General features: G+C 39.5%; 1 protein-coding gene across 1 annotated transcript in view; it reads right to left on the reverse strand.

Annotated features, from left to right (window-relative positions):
• Nucleotides 1-397: 397 nt before the first annotated feature.
• Nucleotides 398-17,399, reverse strand: part of PCDH7 (protocadherin 7) — a 477,773-nt gene continuing 460,771 nt past the window's right edge. Inside the window, 2 exon segments of the mRNA XM_087936585.1 lie at nt 398-4,030; nt 16,437-16,508. Of these exon segments, the coding sequence (XP_087792711.1) occupies nt 3,651-4,030; nt 16,437-16,508 (452 nt within the window). The 3' untranslated portion in view covers nt 398-3,650.

Below are 17,399 nucleotides of genomic sequence, written 5' to 3' on the forward strand. Positions count from 1 at the left end.
CGCACATAAAAATAGCATCTATCTTGTTTTCAGGAACTCAGACAGTAGGACAGCCAGGAATGAAACTGACCATATATTAGCCTAGCTGGAGATCGGAATGAGCATTAAGAGTTTATATCAAAGTTAATATGACTTTTTTTTTTTCTAATTCATATAAAGTTTACATAAGTGGCATGTCAAGCTAGGAGTGTGCAAAGCACATTCACTTGAGTTCCTTGTGAAATCAAACTAAGACAGGAATTAAAACAAAATGGCTGCAAAAAATATTCTTCATATATTAAAAAAGCAACAAGAGAATGAACAAAGATGCGTCAATTTCTGTGTCCTTGAAAAAGAGAGACATAATTTCTTGTTACTGAGATCAATACTGTAGTAACGTAACCTGTTCAACCTGTTCCCAAAAGCATAATCTTTCTCTTCTTTCTTTGTTTTTTTAATGGATTATATTTAAGACTAGTCCATTATCTGAGTGTGGTAAAAGGGTTTTTTCCCCCTTTCTTTTAAATATATCATTTGATGCTTTTCAGAAAATAAACCGGGTTAAATATCCAGGTTGAAAAAAAGTGGGAACAGTCCAATATTTTTAGTGTGTAACCCAAGCGCTGTTTTACCAAGACAAACAGTATAAAAGGCACAATTGCATATTTTGCATTCGCTCTAAAACTTTCCATTTCCATTTTTTGTTTATTTGTTTATTTAATATAAAAGCACTCTATAGGAGTGTTCCCCAATTCGACTAATTTCAAATGAAAAACACATACGAAAAAATATATATCTGTGAATCATGCTGGGTACTAAGAAGCTGATTATGTTTTTGATGGCTAGGTTTTACAAGGAATACTGAACATATAAACAAGCACACCTATTTTTCTTTCTTTTTTCTTTTTTACTTTTTTGACATCCTTTGGGCTTATCACTACAACTAAATTAGCTAAACTGTTCAGTCTTATACGTGCCTTTATGTAGCACACAAAAAGGGGAACACAGGCCAATCCATTTAATTTTGAAAGTCTTGTTTTAACGCATTGGCTCTCTAGAAATGAGGTTAAAAAGAAAGGCAATTTGGACTGCTACCATTTAGTGTCTCTAAGAGAATACTCAGTGTATCCTAATTCTACACAGAGAAATTATTCAATTGTTCTTTTGTGTGGCGGATGGTGTTTTCGGTTGAAGCCTGAAAAAAATATGCATATTTAATGCAAATATATTGACAAGCATTTTACCTTTAACATATACTTAAGAGTTGTACAAATACAGGAAAGGATTTAGTCAGTCCTCTAATCAAGTCAAAATTTGAGTCTCTGTTACATATATCTATATATCTATATTTTATTTTTAAAAAGGATGCATTAGAATGATCAATTCACTCATAAACTTTCCTTTGACATTTCTCCATTTCTAAAATGTGCCAACATGTTTAGTTGCTACATGCAAGCTAAGAACCAATCAAATGATTAAATGCAAAGGAGATGTACATTAAAAGAAAGAGCACTTTGCTATTGAGAGTTTAAAAGACAAAAGTCATGAGGGATTTGTACCAGCTGATTGGCCCTTACGTCAGACTGTCTAATAATATATTCTATGTCACTCTTAAAGTAAACTATCCGAGTTACCTTGTCACTAAATCTATTAGAACCATCTATCCATGCTTTAATGTCAAATTAAACAACCTGAGAAGACGGTGCTTCTGCATCCTTCCCAAGCTGTTCCCATTGCATTGACCGATTGTCAGTTTTATTTGAATGTCCATTCTTTATTACTATTTTTTTTTAAAATCATCAATGCAGAACTAGCTCAGTTTTCCATACTCTGCAACTTCTTATTGCACACACACACAAAAAATATCTGGTCCATTTTTTTCCTATCCCCTGTATATAGTGCAAACTCTACAAATCGTCACGACCCAGAGCACTACATCATCACGATCTGGCTTGGATGCTTGATACGAAGTCGCAAGCCACACCATTTTTGCATGTTGGGAGTGACGTCTGCCAAGACTCTTGGTTACCTGGAGTCTCAACATGGGTTGGGTATTGCACGAGACTCAGCTTAAATGCACTTGTGTTTTAAGAAAACCTGCATAATACCTTTGCCTACAGCAAATGAATAACCTGGAACACTGCGAGAACCCAAGAATGAGTTTCCATTCTCAACCAAGATGCTGCTGTGTTTGACTTGAAGCATATTCTTCTTACTGCCTTCATTTTTCACTCTTCTTTCAGCTATCCCCTGAACGTGTTTTGAAACTTGTCAGATGGATTTGTAATTTTCTATGGAAAATATATTTCAAAGCCAGAGGGTCATGTTAATATAGTTGGTGAATGTAATCACTTTTTTTTTTTAAATTCAGCAAGCTCATGTCATCAGTTCCTTTGGGCATCAAACTTAAAATCCATGTTGACAACAATCATCATGCTTAGTATCAGGGTGTTCCTGGATCAGATTTTACTTGACAAGACCAACGAGCGATTTCCTTGATCCATAGTGCATTCTTTGGTCTTTAAATTACTATGATCATCCAATCTAAAGGCTGGTTGTGTAAAAATGACACCAGGCTCAGCAGTTTCTTGATACTGATAAGTCATGCCCCATCAATCAATCAATCAATCAATCAATCATTCATTCATTCATTGTTGTGTACATGTATGCTTGTTTTTGTGTTGGTATGTGTGTCAGTGTGTTTATATACGTATTCCATCATTTTATATTTAAGTTAAAATGTTAGAGAATGAGAGGAGGAGGAAGAGGAGGGGAGGAAAGGAAGAAAGGCATGATAAAAGTAATAAAACTAGAAAGAGATAGACATCAACGTTTTTCTAGGAATAAAAACTAAATGTACAGGTTATGGTTTTAGGGGATGTGTAATATTTTGGACTACCATCTCAGGCTGAATATTTTTTTTTCCTCCCCTTTCTTTCTTGTTTCCAGCCACAGGACTGTGTTAAAGAGATGACCCTTTAAGAATGCTCTTTCTTCTTCTTTCCTTCCTCTTTTCTAAAAAGTTATTTTGCACATTGCTTTTGTAGGGTTTCTGAAAGTTTATCTCTGTTGGAAACCAGGCACAGGCAGACATAGCAATGCATAGATCTACGTGCCCATCTTTTCCCACTGATCTGTGGATTGCAAACAAGCAGGCGACAATCAGAGGGGCTCAAACGGTGCTCCAGTGGTATGTGTCTGTTTGTGGTGGTGTCTATCTATGTCTGTCTGTCCCTCTCTCTCTCTGTGTATGTATGTGTGTATGTGTGTGTATGTTTGTGTGTGCTGGGGAGGGGAAGCAGAATTTCTATCTCATGGTTTATGTTTTTGTTTCAATTTCACGTTTGTTCCCTAGCAAGGAATCTATAACGGTAATCTTTTTTTTTTTTTTTTTGGAAAAATTAAAATAATAAGAAAAAGAACAGGTGATCACGGAGTTAAGACATGCAGGGACAACAATTGTTTCTACATTGTACAATATAGTCAGGCAGACCGGATATGTAAATGCCTGGCAGGGAGGCAGAAGAAGCAAGCCAGGCCTTCGTCTCTTTGGTTAGCCCCCTTGGTTTTGACAGATTGGTTGCTTCCTTCCCAATTTCCAATGGTTTTGAGTGATCGGCTTCGGGCCTTTCTGCTCTGGGAAAGAACCGGCATTGTTACTTCCTGATCCCCTAAAGATAAACTTCCCTTCGAGTTAAAGTATTGATAGTAGATGGCTTGTATTCCCCTGTCTGTGCCAGGGGAATATCCTCTGGGTTGGTTTCTTCGCTTTTGCTGAAGCTAGCTGCACTGAAGGTCTCATAAGATGAGGTCAACTTTTTGTTCAGGAGGTTCCTGTTGCGATCGCCCATCAGGGAGGCCTCTCCATTGGCCAGCTTCTCCGGACTGCCCCGTTCATCGACAGGCATGAAAGTGGAGAGTTTGGGCTGGCTTTTCGGCTTCCTTTCGGGTGAAGTGCGGACGGGCATCCAACAGGAGTCAGAGTGGCCATACTCATCGCACTCCCGGGTGCACTTTCCGGTCAGGGCGACATCTGGCAGAGGTCTTGAATCTGCAAACAAAGATCAACAAAAGAGATTTATGTCCTTGGTCCCTGGGGAAAACTGGACAGGGGCATCTTCAGAAATTATTGGTGCAATGGGCAGAAGACTTATGACGAGTGATGGGATTCCACATTTTTTTCCTACTGGTTCTGTAAGAGTGCACATGTGCAGCACTCAAAAACCATCTTCTCTGTCAGCGCTAGTGGGGTGAGCTGTTTTATTAGCTCAGCTGAGGCATGGCAATCTGTCCTGCCATGCAAATCAGCTGAGCTAAAAAAAACCAAGGGAATATAAGACAGGAAAAGGTGGGGGTAGATGGGGCCAGCCAGAGGTGGTATTTGCCTGTTCTCTGAACTACTCAAAATTTCCACAACTGGTACACCAGAACCGGTCCGAACCAGCTGAATATCACCTCTGCTTAGGAAAACCTTGCCAGGGCTGTCATAAGGTAATCTGGTTCTTTTCCTCATTCCTCACACCTCTGACAACCGCCATTGCTTAAAAAGTCAATTTCAGGGGAAATCTGAGGGTGGCTCAATTAGAATGGTTGTTTGCCAAGACTGAATTCTGGGTATAGATGAGAAATGTCAGATGCAAACAAACAAACAGAAAACAGGAGCCAGAATAGAGTTCAAAAGCACTGTGTGTTTATTTCATGCTACCTTTACCCAAGAATCTGATCTATTAAAGGCCAAAGCACGTTGCCCCCAGAAGAGTCAGCAGATTTCAAGGGGAGGTTGGCTTTAAGTCTCTTTCATGTTGTAGGGACTCTAGATCAATAATGCATTTGACCCCATTATTGGGCTCAGCCTGGTCATGCCCTACACTACCAAAGTAAGATACAAAGTGGGTGAAACATAAAGCTGATTAAATGGGAATGGAATAGACCATGTTCTTGATATTTGTAGGCCAGTGTTCAAGGCCAGATTTTATATCTCTTGTCTCTCCCCTCATTGATGGCTATGGGTCATGCCTTCACATAAATTTCAACTCAACTTAAATTAACTTTCACAATTATTTCATGTCACCTCCTTTTATCTTCCTTGCCAACATTGATATTCTACTATAAATACTTAAAAAAAAATAGCTATTCCATTTTTAAGTTTGCATTGGGGGGCGGGAGTTGACTCCCAAGCAAGAAATTAATCATTCAGCCTTAGCTGAATGCCCAGAAGAAGCTAACCCCAAATATAAGCTTAGTTTTTTTTAAAAAATGTTGGGATATCTCCAGGTAAAATTAACAATCCAGGTGGTATGATCGGTTTGGCTCCATTTTAATCATATAAATGATTGAGTTAATAGTTTCTAAAGTTAGAGATAAAAATATATTAAGGCTGGCAAGACAATGCATTAAAATAGACAGCAATAAGAAATGATCAGCAGCACACTAACAGCTTTAAGACATAATATTTGGCATTTACAAAACAAAATCAAATCCAAACACTATGTGTTTATGTAGTTATCTAACTGCAGGAAGATTGGTGATTGGAAAGTTTCGTGCCCACTCACCACTTTTTTCTCTGTGTGTATGAATTCAATGTAGGCATAATTGTTAGCATCTACACTTACGTAAACCTTTAACAGGATTTTATTAGTACTGCAAATAGAAGTAAAAGCCATGTTGGCACAGTGGTTAGAATGCAGTATTGCAGGCTAAATCTACTCCCTGCCAGGAGTTCGATCCTGACCAGCTCAAGGTTGACTCAGCCTTTCATCTTTCTGAGGGCAGTAAAATGAGAACCCAGATTTTTGGGGGCATTAGGCTGACTCTGTAAACCACTTAGAGAGCACTAGGTAGTGGTATATACTGTAAATCTAAGTGCTATTGCTAGAATATTATTAATTAACAATCAAACATATCTAATCGATTATGTGCTACCTGCGACCATAATAAAAAAATTGATTTGATTAAAATTGTATCTAAGTTTACTAATAAATCTTGAGATTAAAAAAAATCTTGATGATCTTCATAGGCACATTTATTTTATATTATGTAGCTATTTTCTATTTAGATTATACTTTTTGTGACTTGTATGGCATGAAAACTACTCTAGTTAAGCATTCTTATTTGTTTGTTCACTGCAAATATATAGAGACTTTATTATATTAAACACGTTTGGTATTAATATATTATTTTAAATTAAGAAAAGAAATGATCTCCAATTGGTTTAGAAATAGCCACTTATTATTCTCAGTTTCAAGTTAACTCAACTTCTTAAAAATAATATCAGCCATTCAATTTTAATTATATATATTTTCTGGGGTGGAAATGAGTGGGGGAGTATTTATGCCAGATTCCATTCTTCATCTTGGAAAAAGCTAAGCAGGGTCAATTATGACCTGAACAGAAAACATCAAAACTGCAGACTAGACTAGGAAGCTAAAATTATCCCCAATCAATCAATCAATCAATCAACAACCAATCAGAGAAAAGTTCCCTGTATTACCAAAAACACCATTTGGACATGTAGTCACCAGGAATCAAGCTTAACTCATGGGTGTCAAGACATCTATATACTTCTAAAACTCTCATTGCTATGATCTTTAACTTGGCAAAAGGGTGTATCATAGGCCAACAATTTTTGAACCATGGTACTTCAAAGGGGCTAACTTACAGAATGTGTCCAAAATCCAGGGACCATGATTCCCGAGGAATGGAAATTGGTTTTGCTTCAGTACTACACTGCTGGGCTGCTGTAGACACATGGTCTTAATTTTCAATATTCTGTGACAGTTTCCCAGCCATTCTAGCAATCCCTTGCTCCCTTCTCTATCCAGCAGCAGCCATTCACGTGCCTGCTCAAGGGGGAGGGAGGGGAAGGGAAAGGAAAGGAAAGGAGAGAAATGTGCTGTGCTCTCTGCCAGATTCCCATAAAAAAGTTAAATGAGGGCTTCAGAGATATTTGAAGTTCCTCTTGCCCCTCTTGCTTTTTGCCTGCTCTTGGTCATTCTGTCTCTCCATTTAAGTGAAATGATGAGCAAAGGGAGCACTGGTTATGTAATCACACTATCATGTGGGGAATACTCAGACATGTCTACTGAAAGGAAAGATGCTAAACAAAATCAATTAAGGTGATTAGGGGACAGGAGGCCAACACATATAAAGAACGGTTGCTGGAACTGGGTATGTCTAATTTGATGAAACGAAGGACTAGGGGTGACATGATAGCAGTGTTCCAATATCTCAGGGACCGCCACAAAGAAGAGGGAGTCAAGCTATTCTCCAAAGCACCTGAAGGCAGGATAAGAAGCAATGGATGGAAACTCGTCAAAGAGAGAGAAGGAACTAGAACTAAGGAGAAATTTCCTGACAATTGGAATGATTAATCAGTGGAATGACTTGCCTCCAGAAACTGTAAATATTCCAACCCTGGAAGTTTTTAAGAAGGGATTGGATAACGTCTAAAGTGGTGGAGGGTTTCCTGCCTAAGCAGGGGGTTGGACTAGAAGACCTCCAAGGTCCCTTCCAACTGTGTTATTCTATTCTATTCTAAACCCGCATCACCTTTCACATCAGCAGAAGTCAGAACAATGTAAAATAATTCTTTTGTGGCATCTTCCCCTAGCAGGTTTCAATAATCCTGGCCAAACTAATCCAACATGAGTCAAATGATATCAGAAACTAATCCTAGTTAGTATTGGTTTGCCTTTAAAAATGAAACTAATTCAACATTCAAAATTTGCAATGCAGAGTTAGTCATTTTAAAAGTCTTGCAACAAAAAATGACTAGTACACCTAGAGAAGAACATTTACACTACAAAATTGTCGCCTTAGGAAGGTTTATATCAGCCTGATCACATTGTATAATTTTGCTTTGTAAAATAAATAAACCAAGACTCCAGGATACTTTACATGTTTTTCAACATGTGCACAAGTCTCCTTTGAACTTAAACCAGCATTTGTATGTAGTTCTTTAAATTATAAAATATAAAGGGGGTGAAATTATGGAGCAGAAATTCTCCCTGGGCAGCAGAGAGTAAAACCAATGGGTGGCTCTTTGGTACCTAAAATGTTTATGGAATTGAAGACAACTATATGAATTACAAGTATAGTTGTCAATTCAGCAGTGTATTAAAACACATTAGTTTTGAAAGATTGTGTTTAAAAAGGAATGATTGCAGTGGTAATCAAGAAACTGATTTCCCAAAGTGGCTTTTTGAATAAATTTCAGAGAAAAGCTAAATGTATTTCTGCTCAAGTGAAGTCTCATTACAACAAAATAAACAAAAATAGAGGAAGAGTTGTAATGGTGCCCTATTCAACCATCTTATGGGATAGCCTTGGGTTGGCAACATCGGACCAAGGCTGGACTATGGAGAGCAAATGTCACTCTCTACTTGTAAAATTGCCAACTTAGCAAGAAGATCTACTACAAAGAGTCTTCAAACTTGGCACATTTAAGACTTGTGGACTTCAACTCCCAGAATTCCTGAGCTAACATGACTGGAAGAGGAATTCAGATAACAGATACAGATAATCAGAGTTGGAAGGGACATTATAGGTCATTTAATCCAATCGCCTGCCCAAGCAGGAGACCCTACACCATTTCTGACAAATGGCAGTCCAATCTCTTCTTGAAAGTCTCAAGTGATGAAGCTCCCACAACTTCCGAGGGCAAGCTGTTCCATTGGTTGATTGTTCTCACTGTTAGAAAGTTTCTCCGTATTTCCAGGTTAAAGCTCTCCTTGTTCAGTTTCCATCCATAATTCCTTGTCTGGCCTAGAGGCACTTTAGAAAATAGATTGACCCCTTCCTCCCTGTGGCAGCTCTTCAAATATTGGGAGATTGCTATCCTGTCTCCCCTGCTCCTTCTCTTCACTAGACTAGCCAAGCCCAATTCCTGTAACCATTCTTCATGTTTTAGACTCCAGTACCCTAATCATCCTGATTACTCTTCTCTATAATTTTTCTAGAGTTTCAACATCTTTTTTATAGTGTGGTGACCAAAACTGGATGCAGTACTCTAGGTGTGGTCTTACTAAGGCTTTATAAAGTGGTATTAGTACTTCCCTTGATCTTGATTGTATCCCTCTGTTAATACAATTTAGGATTGCATCAGCTTTTTTGGCTGCTGCTGCACACTGCTGGCTCATATTTAGCTGGTTGTCCACTAAGACTACAAGATCCCTCTCACAGTTCCTGCTATTGAGTCTGGTTTCACCCAGTCTGCATGTATACTTTTGGTTTTTCTTGCTGAAGTGTATGACTTTACTTTTCTTTACATTTTGTTAGATACAGCCCAGTGTTCTAGTCTGTCAAGATCGATCTGGATCTTGAGCCTATGTTCTTGGGTGTTAGCTATTCCTGCCAGCTTGGTATCATCTGCAAATTTGGTAAGTTCCCCTTCTATTCCCTCATCTAAGTCATTAATGAAGATATTAAAGAGTACTGGGCCTAAGACAGAACCTTGTGGCACCCCACTGCTTACTTCCCTCCATGTAGACTTAGATCCATTAAGGACTACTCGTTGAGTATGGTTTGTCAGATCATTGAGTATGGTTTGTCAATTCTTGATGTTGAAGTCCACAAGTCTTAAAGCTGTCAAGTTTGAAGACCCCTGATCTATTGTATATCTAAGAATTCCAATATATAGGGAATTCCAATATCTCAGTGGCTACCATGGAGTCAATCTATGGTGCAAAGCACTTGAAGGGGGGACAAGAAACAGTGGATGGAAACTTATGAAGGAGAGATTCAACCTAGAAAGAAGGAGAAATTTCCTGACAGTGAGAACAATTCATCAATGGAATGGCTTACTTCCAGAAGTTGTGAGTACTCCATCATTGGAGGTTCTTAAGGAGAAAGTAGACAGCCATTTGTCTAGAATGGTATAAGGTTTCTCAGTTGAGTAGGGGGTTGGACTGGAAGACCTGTTCTGTTCTGTTCTATTCTATTCTATTCTATTCTATTCTATTCTATTCTATTCTATTCCAATCCAATCCATTCTTCTCTCATCTCCTCAATTCTACTCTCCTCTCTTCTCCTTTACCTGGAAATGTATACAGCAACTAGCAATTTTTACAATTGAACTTCTTGGCACAAGAAGAGGATTCATCCTACTTCACTTCATATTCACTCTAATGTCCTCCTATTGTAATATTCCTGGGATAAAAGAATCCATCACTGTTTTCTATTAGTTCTCTGCTTGATTTCAGCCGGTTTTCAATTTCTGAAATGGAGGAGGTACAAAGTAGTGATTTGCGTGTACCAACTTCCCCAGTTTTCTTGGCTTTTTTGCCTGTTCTGTGAGGGAGGATGGGAGGGAGGAAGAGAGGGAGGAAAGGAGGGAGGGACGAGAAGGAATATGTCTGGGTACAATAGGAAAAGAAAGAAGCGGAACTAGTCCTGAACTTCAGCATCCTTTCAAGTCAGCTGAACTTGAAATAAAACTCAAGGAACTTGTATTATCCAAAGAAGTTATAATAATAGTTCTGAGACAGTCAAAAGGGATTTTCAAGCAAAACTAGAAAAACAGCCATTGCTAGAGCTCTCAACTTCTCCCAAATGTATAAATCAAGTCATCTATCTCACACCCCAACCAAACTCCTTCGGACTTCTTCAAACCCTTCTACTTCACCTAGGAGTTTTTTTAATATACAAAATAAGAAAACCCAGAGATAAGATATGGAGAGGCTGTTTCACTGGTGGTATTCAATTGGTTCTGCCTGATTCTGGAGAGCCGGTAGCGGCGATGAGCAGTGGAGACCGAATCGGTTCTCTTCACTGCTCTGTGTTTGGCCCACCCACCTGCCTGGGCTCCCATACTCACTTTTATGGCCAGAATTCAAAGCGCAGCTGCTTTGCGCGGCGCAGAATAGCATCACACGGCAGCTGCTGCACCAACTAGCATCGTGCAGGCTTGCAGGAGGCAAGTTAGAACTCCTCTGTGCCTATGCAAAGTGTGTGTTTGGAGCATGCGTGCACGCAAAGTGTGTGCATGTGTGCAAAGCGTGGCCACCAAGCTGAAACCGGTGGCAACTTTATTTGAATACCACCACTGGGCTGTTTCCACAAGGTAACAAAACAGCATTTACAGCTAAGCAATGCCGACTTTCAGTTCAAATAGTCATCTGGGTGTTTGGATAAATGGTTTCCAAGAGTAAGAACTTGGACTCACAAAAAAGTGACTTTGAGGGAGTTTGGGAGAAAATAAGCAACCTTTTTTTAGAGCATTTGCCTTATTAATCTTTATATTTTTGAATAGAATGTAACCTTTATATACTTTTGAATTGAATTGAAATATATATATATATATATATATATATATATATATATATATATATATATATATATATAGTAACTATAATATATAATAGTATATATAATCTATAGTATATATAATCTAGTATATAGATATAGATATAGATATAGTATAGTATGCATATATATATACAGTATATATATATATATATATATATATATATATATATATATATATATATATATATATATATATATATATATATATTTTTTCTGAGGTTCTCATGGGTATTTGTATGTGGATCTTTGGTTGTTCGGGTTTTCTCCCGCGTAAGATTCAAGTATCTAGGCAACGTTTCGATGAAGTCTCATTCATCATCTTCAGGCTTCTGTCTCCGGCTCTGTGCTTCTCAGAGTGATGTGAGATTGCAGCTGCTTCTTCCTTTTAACTGCTAGTGGGGTGGGACTTGATTGGGTGGGGGCTTGGCTGTGTTCTGATTGGGTGGGGTGTGTTCTCATTGGTAGGGGTTTGGCTGTGTTCTGATTGGTTGGGGGTTAGCCGTGTTCTGATTGGTTGGAGGCGTGTTCTGTTCAGGTGGGGGCTTGGTTGTGCTCAGGTTACTCTTAGTTGCTGGGGGATTTGAGTTGGTGAGCTGTGATCTTGCTGTTTGGCTTCGAGTTCGTGGTCGTGCTGCATCTTCATAGTGGGTGTCGGTTTGCTTCATGTATGGCTCGGAGGGGTTTGAAGTGGGTAGTGATGCAGCTGCAGTGCAGCTTCTGGTCCATGGTCGTGTCTCATCTTCTGAGTGGGTGGGAGTCTGTTTTCTACATGGAAGTGTGGTGGTGGGATCTTGTGTGGCTCTCATGGGTGTGGGTCTGGTGTCCTTCTTCATGTTAGGTACTCGTCTGTTCATGAGGGCGGGTTTCCAAATGGCTGGAAGGCGGGAGGTGTCATCTCGTTTGTTCATGCTGTGTGGGCGTTTTTCTATCTCTATGGCTTCTCTGATTATTCTGCTGTTGAAGTGTTCGGTTTTGGCGATAGTTCTGGTATTTTTAAAATCAATTTCATGTCCTGTGGCTTTGAGGTGTTGGACCAGGGAAGAGGTCGTTTCTTCTTTTTGATTGAGTTCTTATGTTCTTCAATGCGTGCACTTATTCTTCTGTTAGTTTGTCCAATGTATGTGGTAGGGCAGGCAGTGCAGGGGATTTCGTATACTCCTTGGATTTCTAATTCGATTTTGTCTTTGGGGTTTCTTAGGATGGTGGATATTTTTCTGTTTGTGCAGAATGCTGTTTTGATGTTGTGTTTTTGGAGGATCTTGCTGATTTTGTCTGTAGTGCCTTTTATATATGGGAGGAGGGCTTTGCCTTTTTCTTGTTCTCTGTCTTGGATTTTGGTTGGGGTTTCTTTTTTGGATTAGGTGGGTAATCTTCTTTCTTTGGAATCCATTGGCTGTAAGTACGTTGGTGAGAGTGTGTAGGTCGGTTTTTTGGTGTTGTTCATCGGCTAAGCATTTTGTTCTGGAGATGAGTGTCTTGGCTACGGAATTGATCTGTGCTGGGTGGTGGTGTGAGAGTGCATGTAGATAGCGGTTTGTATGTGTTTTCTTCTGGTAGATGGTGTGTCCTAGGGAGCCATTGGATCTTTTGTATACCAAGACATCTAGGAAGGGAAGTTGACTGTTGGCTTCTGTTTCCATGGTGAATTGTATTTTGGGGTGTTGAGCTGTTGAGGTGTGTGAGGAAGTTGTTAAGTTTTTCTTTCCCGTGTGGCCAGATTATGAAGGTGTCATCTACGTATCTGAGCCAGAGTTCAATTCCGTAGCCAAGACACTCATCTCCAGAACAAAATGCTTAGCCGATGAACAACACCAAAAAACCGAACTACACACTCTCACCAACGTACTTACAGCCAATGGATTCCAAAGAAAGAAGATTACCCACCTAATCCAAAAAGAAACCCCAACCAAAATCCAAGACAGAGAACAAGAAAACGGCAAAGCCCTCCTCCCATATATAAAAGGCACTAAGACAAAATCAGCAAGATCCTCCAAAAACACAACATCAAAACAGCATTCTGCACAAACAGAAAAATATCCACCATCCTAAGAAACCCCAAAGACAAAATCGAATTAGAAAACCAAGGAGTATATGAAATCCCCTGCACTGCCTGCCCTACCACATACATTGGACAAGCTAACAGAAGAATAAGTGCACGCATTGAAGAACATAAGAACTCAATCAAAAAAGAAGAAACGACCTCTTCCCTGGTCCAACACCTCAAAGCCACAGGACATGAAATTGATTTTAAAAATACCAGAACTATCGCCAAAACCGAACACTTCAACAGCAGAATAATCAGAGAAGCCATAGAGATAGAAAAACGCCCACACAGCATGAACAAACGAGATGACACCTCCCGCCTTCCAGCCATTTGGAAACCCGCCCTCATGAACAGACGAGTACCTAACATGAAGAAGGACACCAGACCCACACCCATGAGAGCCACACAAGATGCCACCACCACACTTCCATGTAGAAAACAGACTCCCACCCACTCAGAAGATGAGACACGACCATGGACCAGAAGCTGCACTGCAGCTGCATCACTACCCACTTCAAACCCCTCCGAGCCATACATGAAGCAAACCGACACCCACTATGAAGATGCAGCACAACCACGAACTCAAGCCAAACAGCAAGATCACAGCTCACCAACTCAAATCCCCAGCAACTAAGAGTAACCTGAGCACAACCAAGCCCCCACCCGAACAGAACACGCCCAACCAATCAGAACACGGCTAACCCCCAACCAATCAGAACACAGCCAAACCCCTACCAATGAGAACACACCCCACCCAATCAGAACACAGCTAAGCCCCCACCCAATCAAGTCCCACCCCACTAGCAGTTAAAAGGAAGAAGCAGCTGCAATCTCACATCACTCTGAGAAGCACAGAGCCGGAGACAGAAGCCTGAAGATGATGAATGAGACTTCATCGAAACGTTGCCTAGATACTTCGAATCTTACGCGGAGAAAACCCGAACAACCAAAGATCCACATACAAATACCCGCAGAACCTCAGAAAACAAATATATATATATATATATATATATATATATATATATATATATATATATATATATATATATATATATATATATATATAATATTCAGTTTGTTAAGTATTTTCCCACGTCATTGTAGTTGTTCTTTTAAAGTTGTAGCAATGTTTGGCAGAATCTCATCTGCCATCATCAGGCTTCTGTATAGTGTTCATCTGTGAGTCAGGCTTTTATAGTGGTTTCAGATTTAAAAAACCATTCCTGCACAGCAATAGACTGCCCCAAATTTAAATCTGAAACCACTATAAAAACCAGACTCACAGATGAACACTATACAGAAGCCTGATGATGGCAGATGAGATTCTGCCGAAACATTGCTATAACTTTAAAAGCACAACTACAATGATGTGGGAAAATACCCGAACGAAGAATGAATATATACACACACACACATACATACATACACATACATACATACATACATACATACATACATACATACATATATATATATATATATATATATATATATATATATTTCTATAGATATATACTGTATCAATTCAATTCTATTCAAAAATATAAAGATTACAGTGTGCTCAAGCTGAATGTGAGAACACGGCAAAGGCAAACATTTCCATCTCTGTTCTCTTTCAAATCCATTCAGCCACATTAAAAAAAAATTACCTTGCCCAAACACTCTCTCCTTTCAAATGAAGAATAGGTTGTACTTCATATATCCTTGAACAGCCTACATTCTGACTGTTGGCTCTCAAAAAGCAATTGTGCCTTCCTCGGGACAGCTCCTCCACTGTCAGAATCAGCAGGGAGAACTGTGTGAAGCTGAATAGCTATCAAGTTTTACTGATCTTCTAGCAGCTTATCGTTCCTCATACAGTGCTTAAAATAAAGCAGCCTCTTGCTAATATCCAAATTTTTTCTTTTGTGATAGAAAGGCAATTACACTGCTAAGTTATGCCTCTTTTAAAAAGCCCGGGCATTTTGGATAGGCATTTATTGCCTTGAAAAGCAAGATAGAACATAGAAACAAGGTTGGAAGGGACCCTAACCCTTGGGGGTCTTTCTAGTCCAGGGGTGTCAAGGCCTGTAGGCTGCGTCCACCCTGCATGATACTTTGATCTGGCCTGCGGGGCCACCCTGGAAACAGCAAAGGACCTGACAGCAAAAATGGAGATTAAGAGGACTGCCCCCCTAGGCCCTGTTTTTGCAGGCAGAGAGCTAGCAAAACAAACTAAAAACAAAACAAAAGGAGAAATGTTGCCCCTTTTGCATTTGAGCATGAAAGAAGGGACATGAAAGGAGAAAGGGAAAGAGGAAAGAAAAAGAAGAAGGATGGTGGGAAGAGAGCAAGGAAGAAAAAAATAAGAAAAGAGGGGAAGGAAGAAGAAAAGAGAAGGAAGGGGGAAGGAAAAAGAAGGAAGGAAGGAAGGAAGGAAGGAAGGAAGGAAGGAAGGAAGGAAGGAAGATTATGAGAGTGAGTGAGGGTCTGAGGGAAGTCCTGCCTTAGCACTTGGCCACCACAGGTACCCCCAGCATGAGTGATGTCAATCTGGCCATGCCCACCCTGGCCACACCTACCCTGGTCATGGCCATCCCAGTTCTCCAAGGTCAAACACAACCCTGATGCGGCCCTAAATGAAATCGAGTTTGACACCTGTGTTCTACTCCAAACCCATGCTCAAGGCAGAAGATCATACACCATCCTTTTGCGCTTTGGAGGACAAGTCAATTCCCTCTTCTCTGTGACATCCTCTGAAGTACTAGGAAATACTTATGTTAAGAAGATGCTGGGACTCAACCTGATATGCACAATAAGTCCAAGCATGAGGCAGCTGAAGGTCAGTTTTTTGGACCCTGCACAAGGATGAGTAAGAAGATATGCTACAATAACTCAGTAGGCTTAAGCAAACTTTGAGAGTAACTATAGCTACTGCAGAACCACTCACTAATTTTTGTGTCTCTTGACACTATGTCCACCTTCATCGGATAACTGAAGAGCAAATTGAAGTCCATCAGGCCTTGCCTCTTGATGTATGTCCTTCACACCAACACTGAAAAAGATCTTGTAAACTTTGACATTTCACTTTATGAAGGTTAATCTCCTGTTCAGCTGAGGCCCTTCTTACCTTGGCCGACCCCCAATCTGGATATCCCTCTAGGAGCACTTAAAGCCACACCATTGAAGTCTACTTCTTCCCCTACAAAGAGAGTTACAGATTGCACAAAGGTGAGAGATCTTCAGGATAACTGACTGTTAACAGTTTAGCTTGGTTTAGTTTCATTCAACATTCTTGTGATTTCACATGACCCGTGTGCTACTGCCCTTTTTTTGCCCACAATATTATGCTTAGTAGCACTAACTGTGCTCCGATGTATACATTTGAGACTCATGCACACCAAAAATCTGGAAAAAAATCTTCCAGAGATTTTATCCCTCAGAATTTACCATGTCAAGAGCTGAGCAATTTTTGCTATATTATCTCATTCTTTAAAAACAAAGGAAATACAAATCAAGTGGATTGAAAGTGAAAACATCCCCCTTAAGGAATAGATGTGTTTCAAATGGGAATGATCAACCCTCAACCACTTTTCTTGTTTTATTCTTTTTTGTACTGTTCATCTTTGATCATATTAATAACGTTTGATTTGATTTGATTTGACTCTCGATGACTGCCTGGTTATCCATCAGTTAACTGAAAAATACTCATCGCAGCTCAGAGACTTTTCTGCTCACAGTCTTCATTGATTTTAAATCTGGCTTTGATTTAATTCCAAGGGAGAGGCTACAGAAGAAAAGAAATCTATGGGAATCCTCAATGGATAAAAAAAGTTTATTCTTCTCATCCAGTTCCTCCATTCAATACTACTTAAACAGTCAAATGTTCTTTGCTTGAAGACCTTTCTTTGGTGCTGTTACTATCCAGAGAGAGGTGAGGCATAGTAAAAAAAATTAGGTTCTCTACTTTTTATTCGCATATCAACATAATCCAGTTTTTCTCTATCCTTATTTGTTACTACCCTATATTAAAAGGTCAAGTGGTTGCAGATCTTTACTATACAGATAATATTACGATCATGTCAGTCTCCCT

Source organism: Pseudonaja textilis, chromosome 6, assembly GCF_049901715.1.
Source record: "Pseudonaja textilis isolate UNSWEBS1 chromosome 6, rPseTex1.2, whole genome shotgun sequence".
In the NCBI taxonomy this organism is placed as follows: domain Eukaryota; kingdom Metazoa; phylum Chordata; class Lepidosauria; order Squamata; family Elapidae; genus Pseudonaja; species Pseudonaja textilis.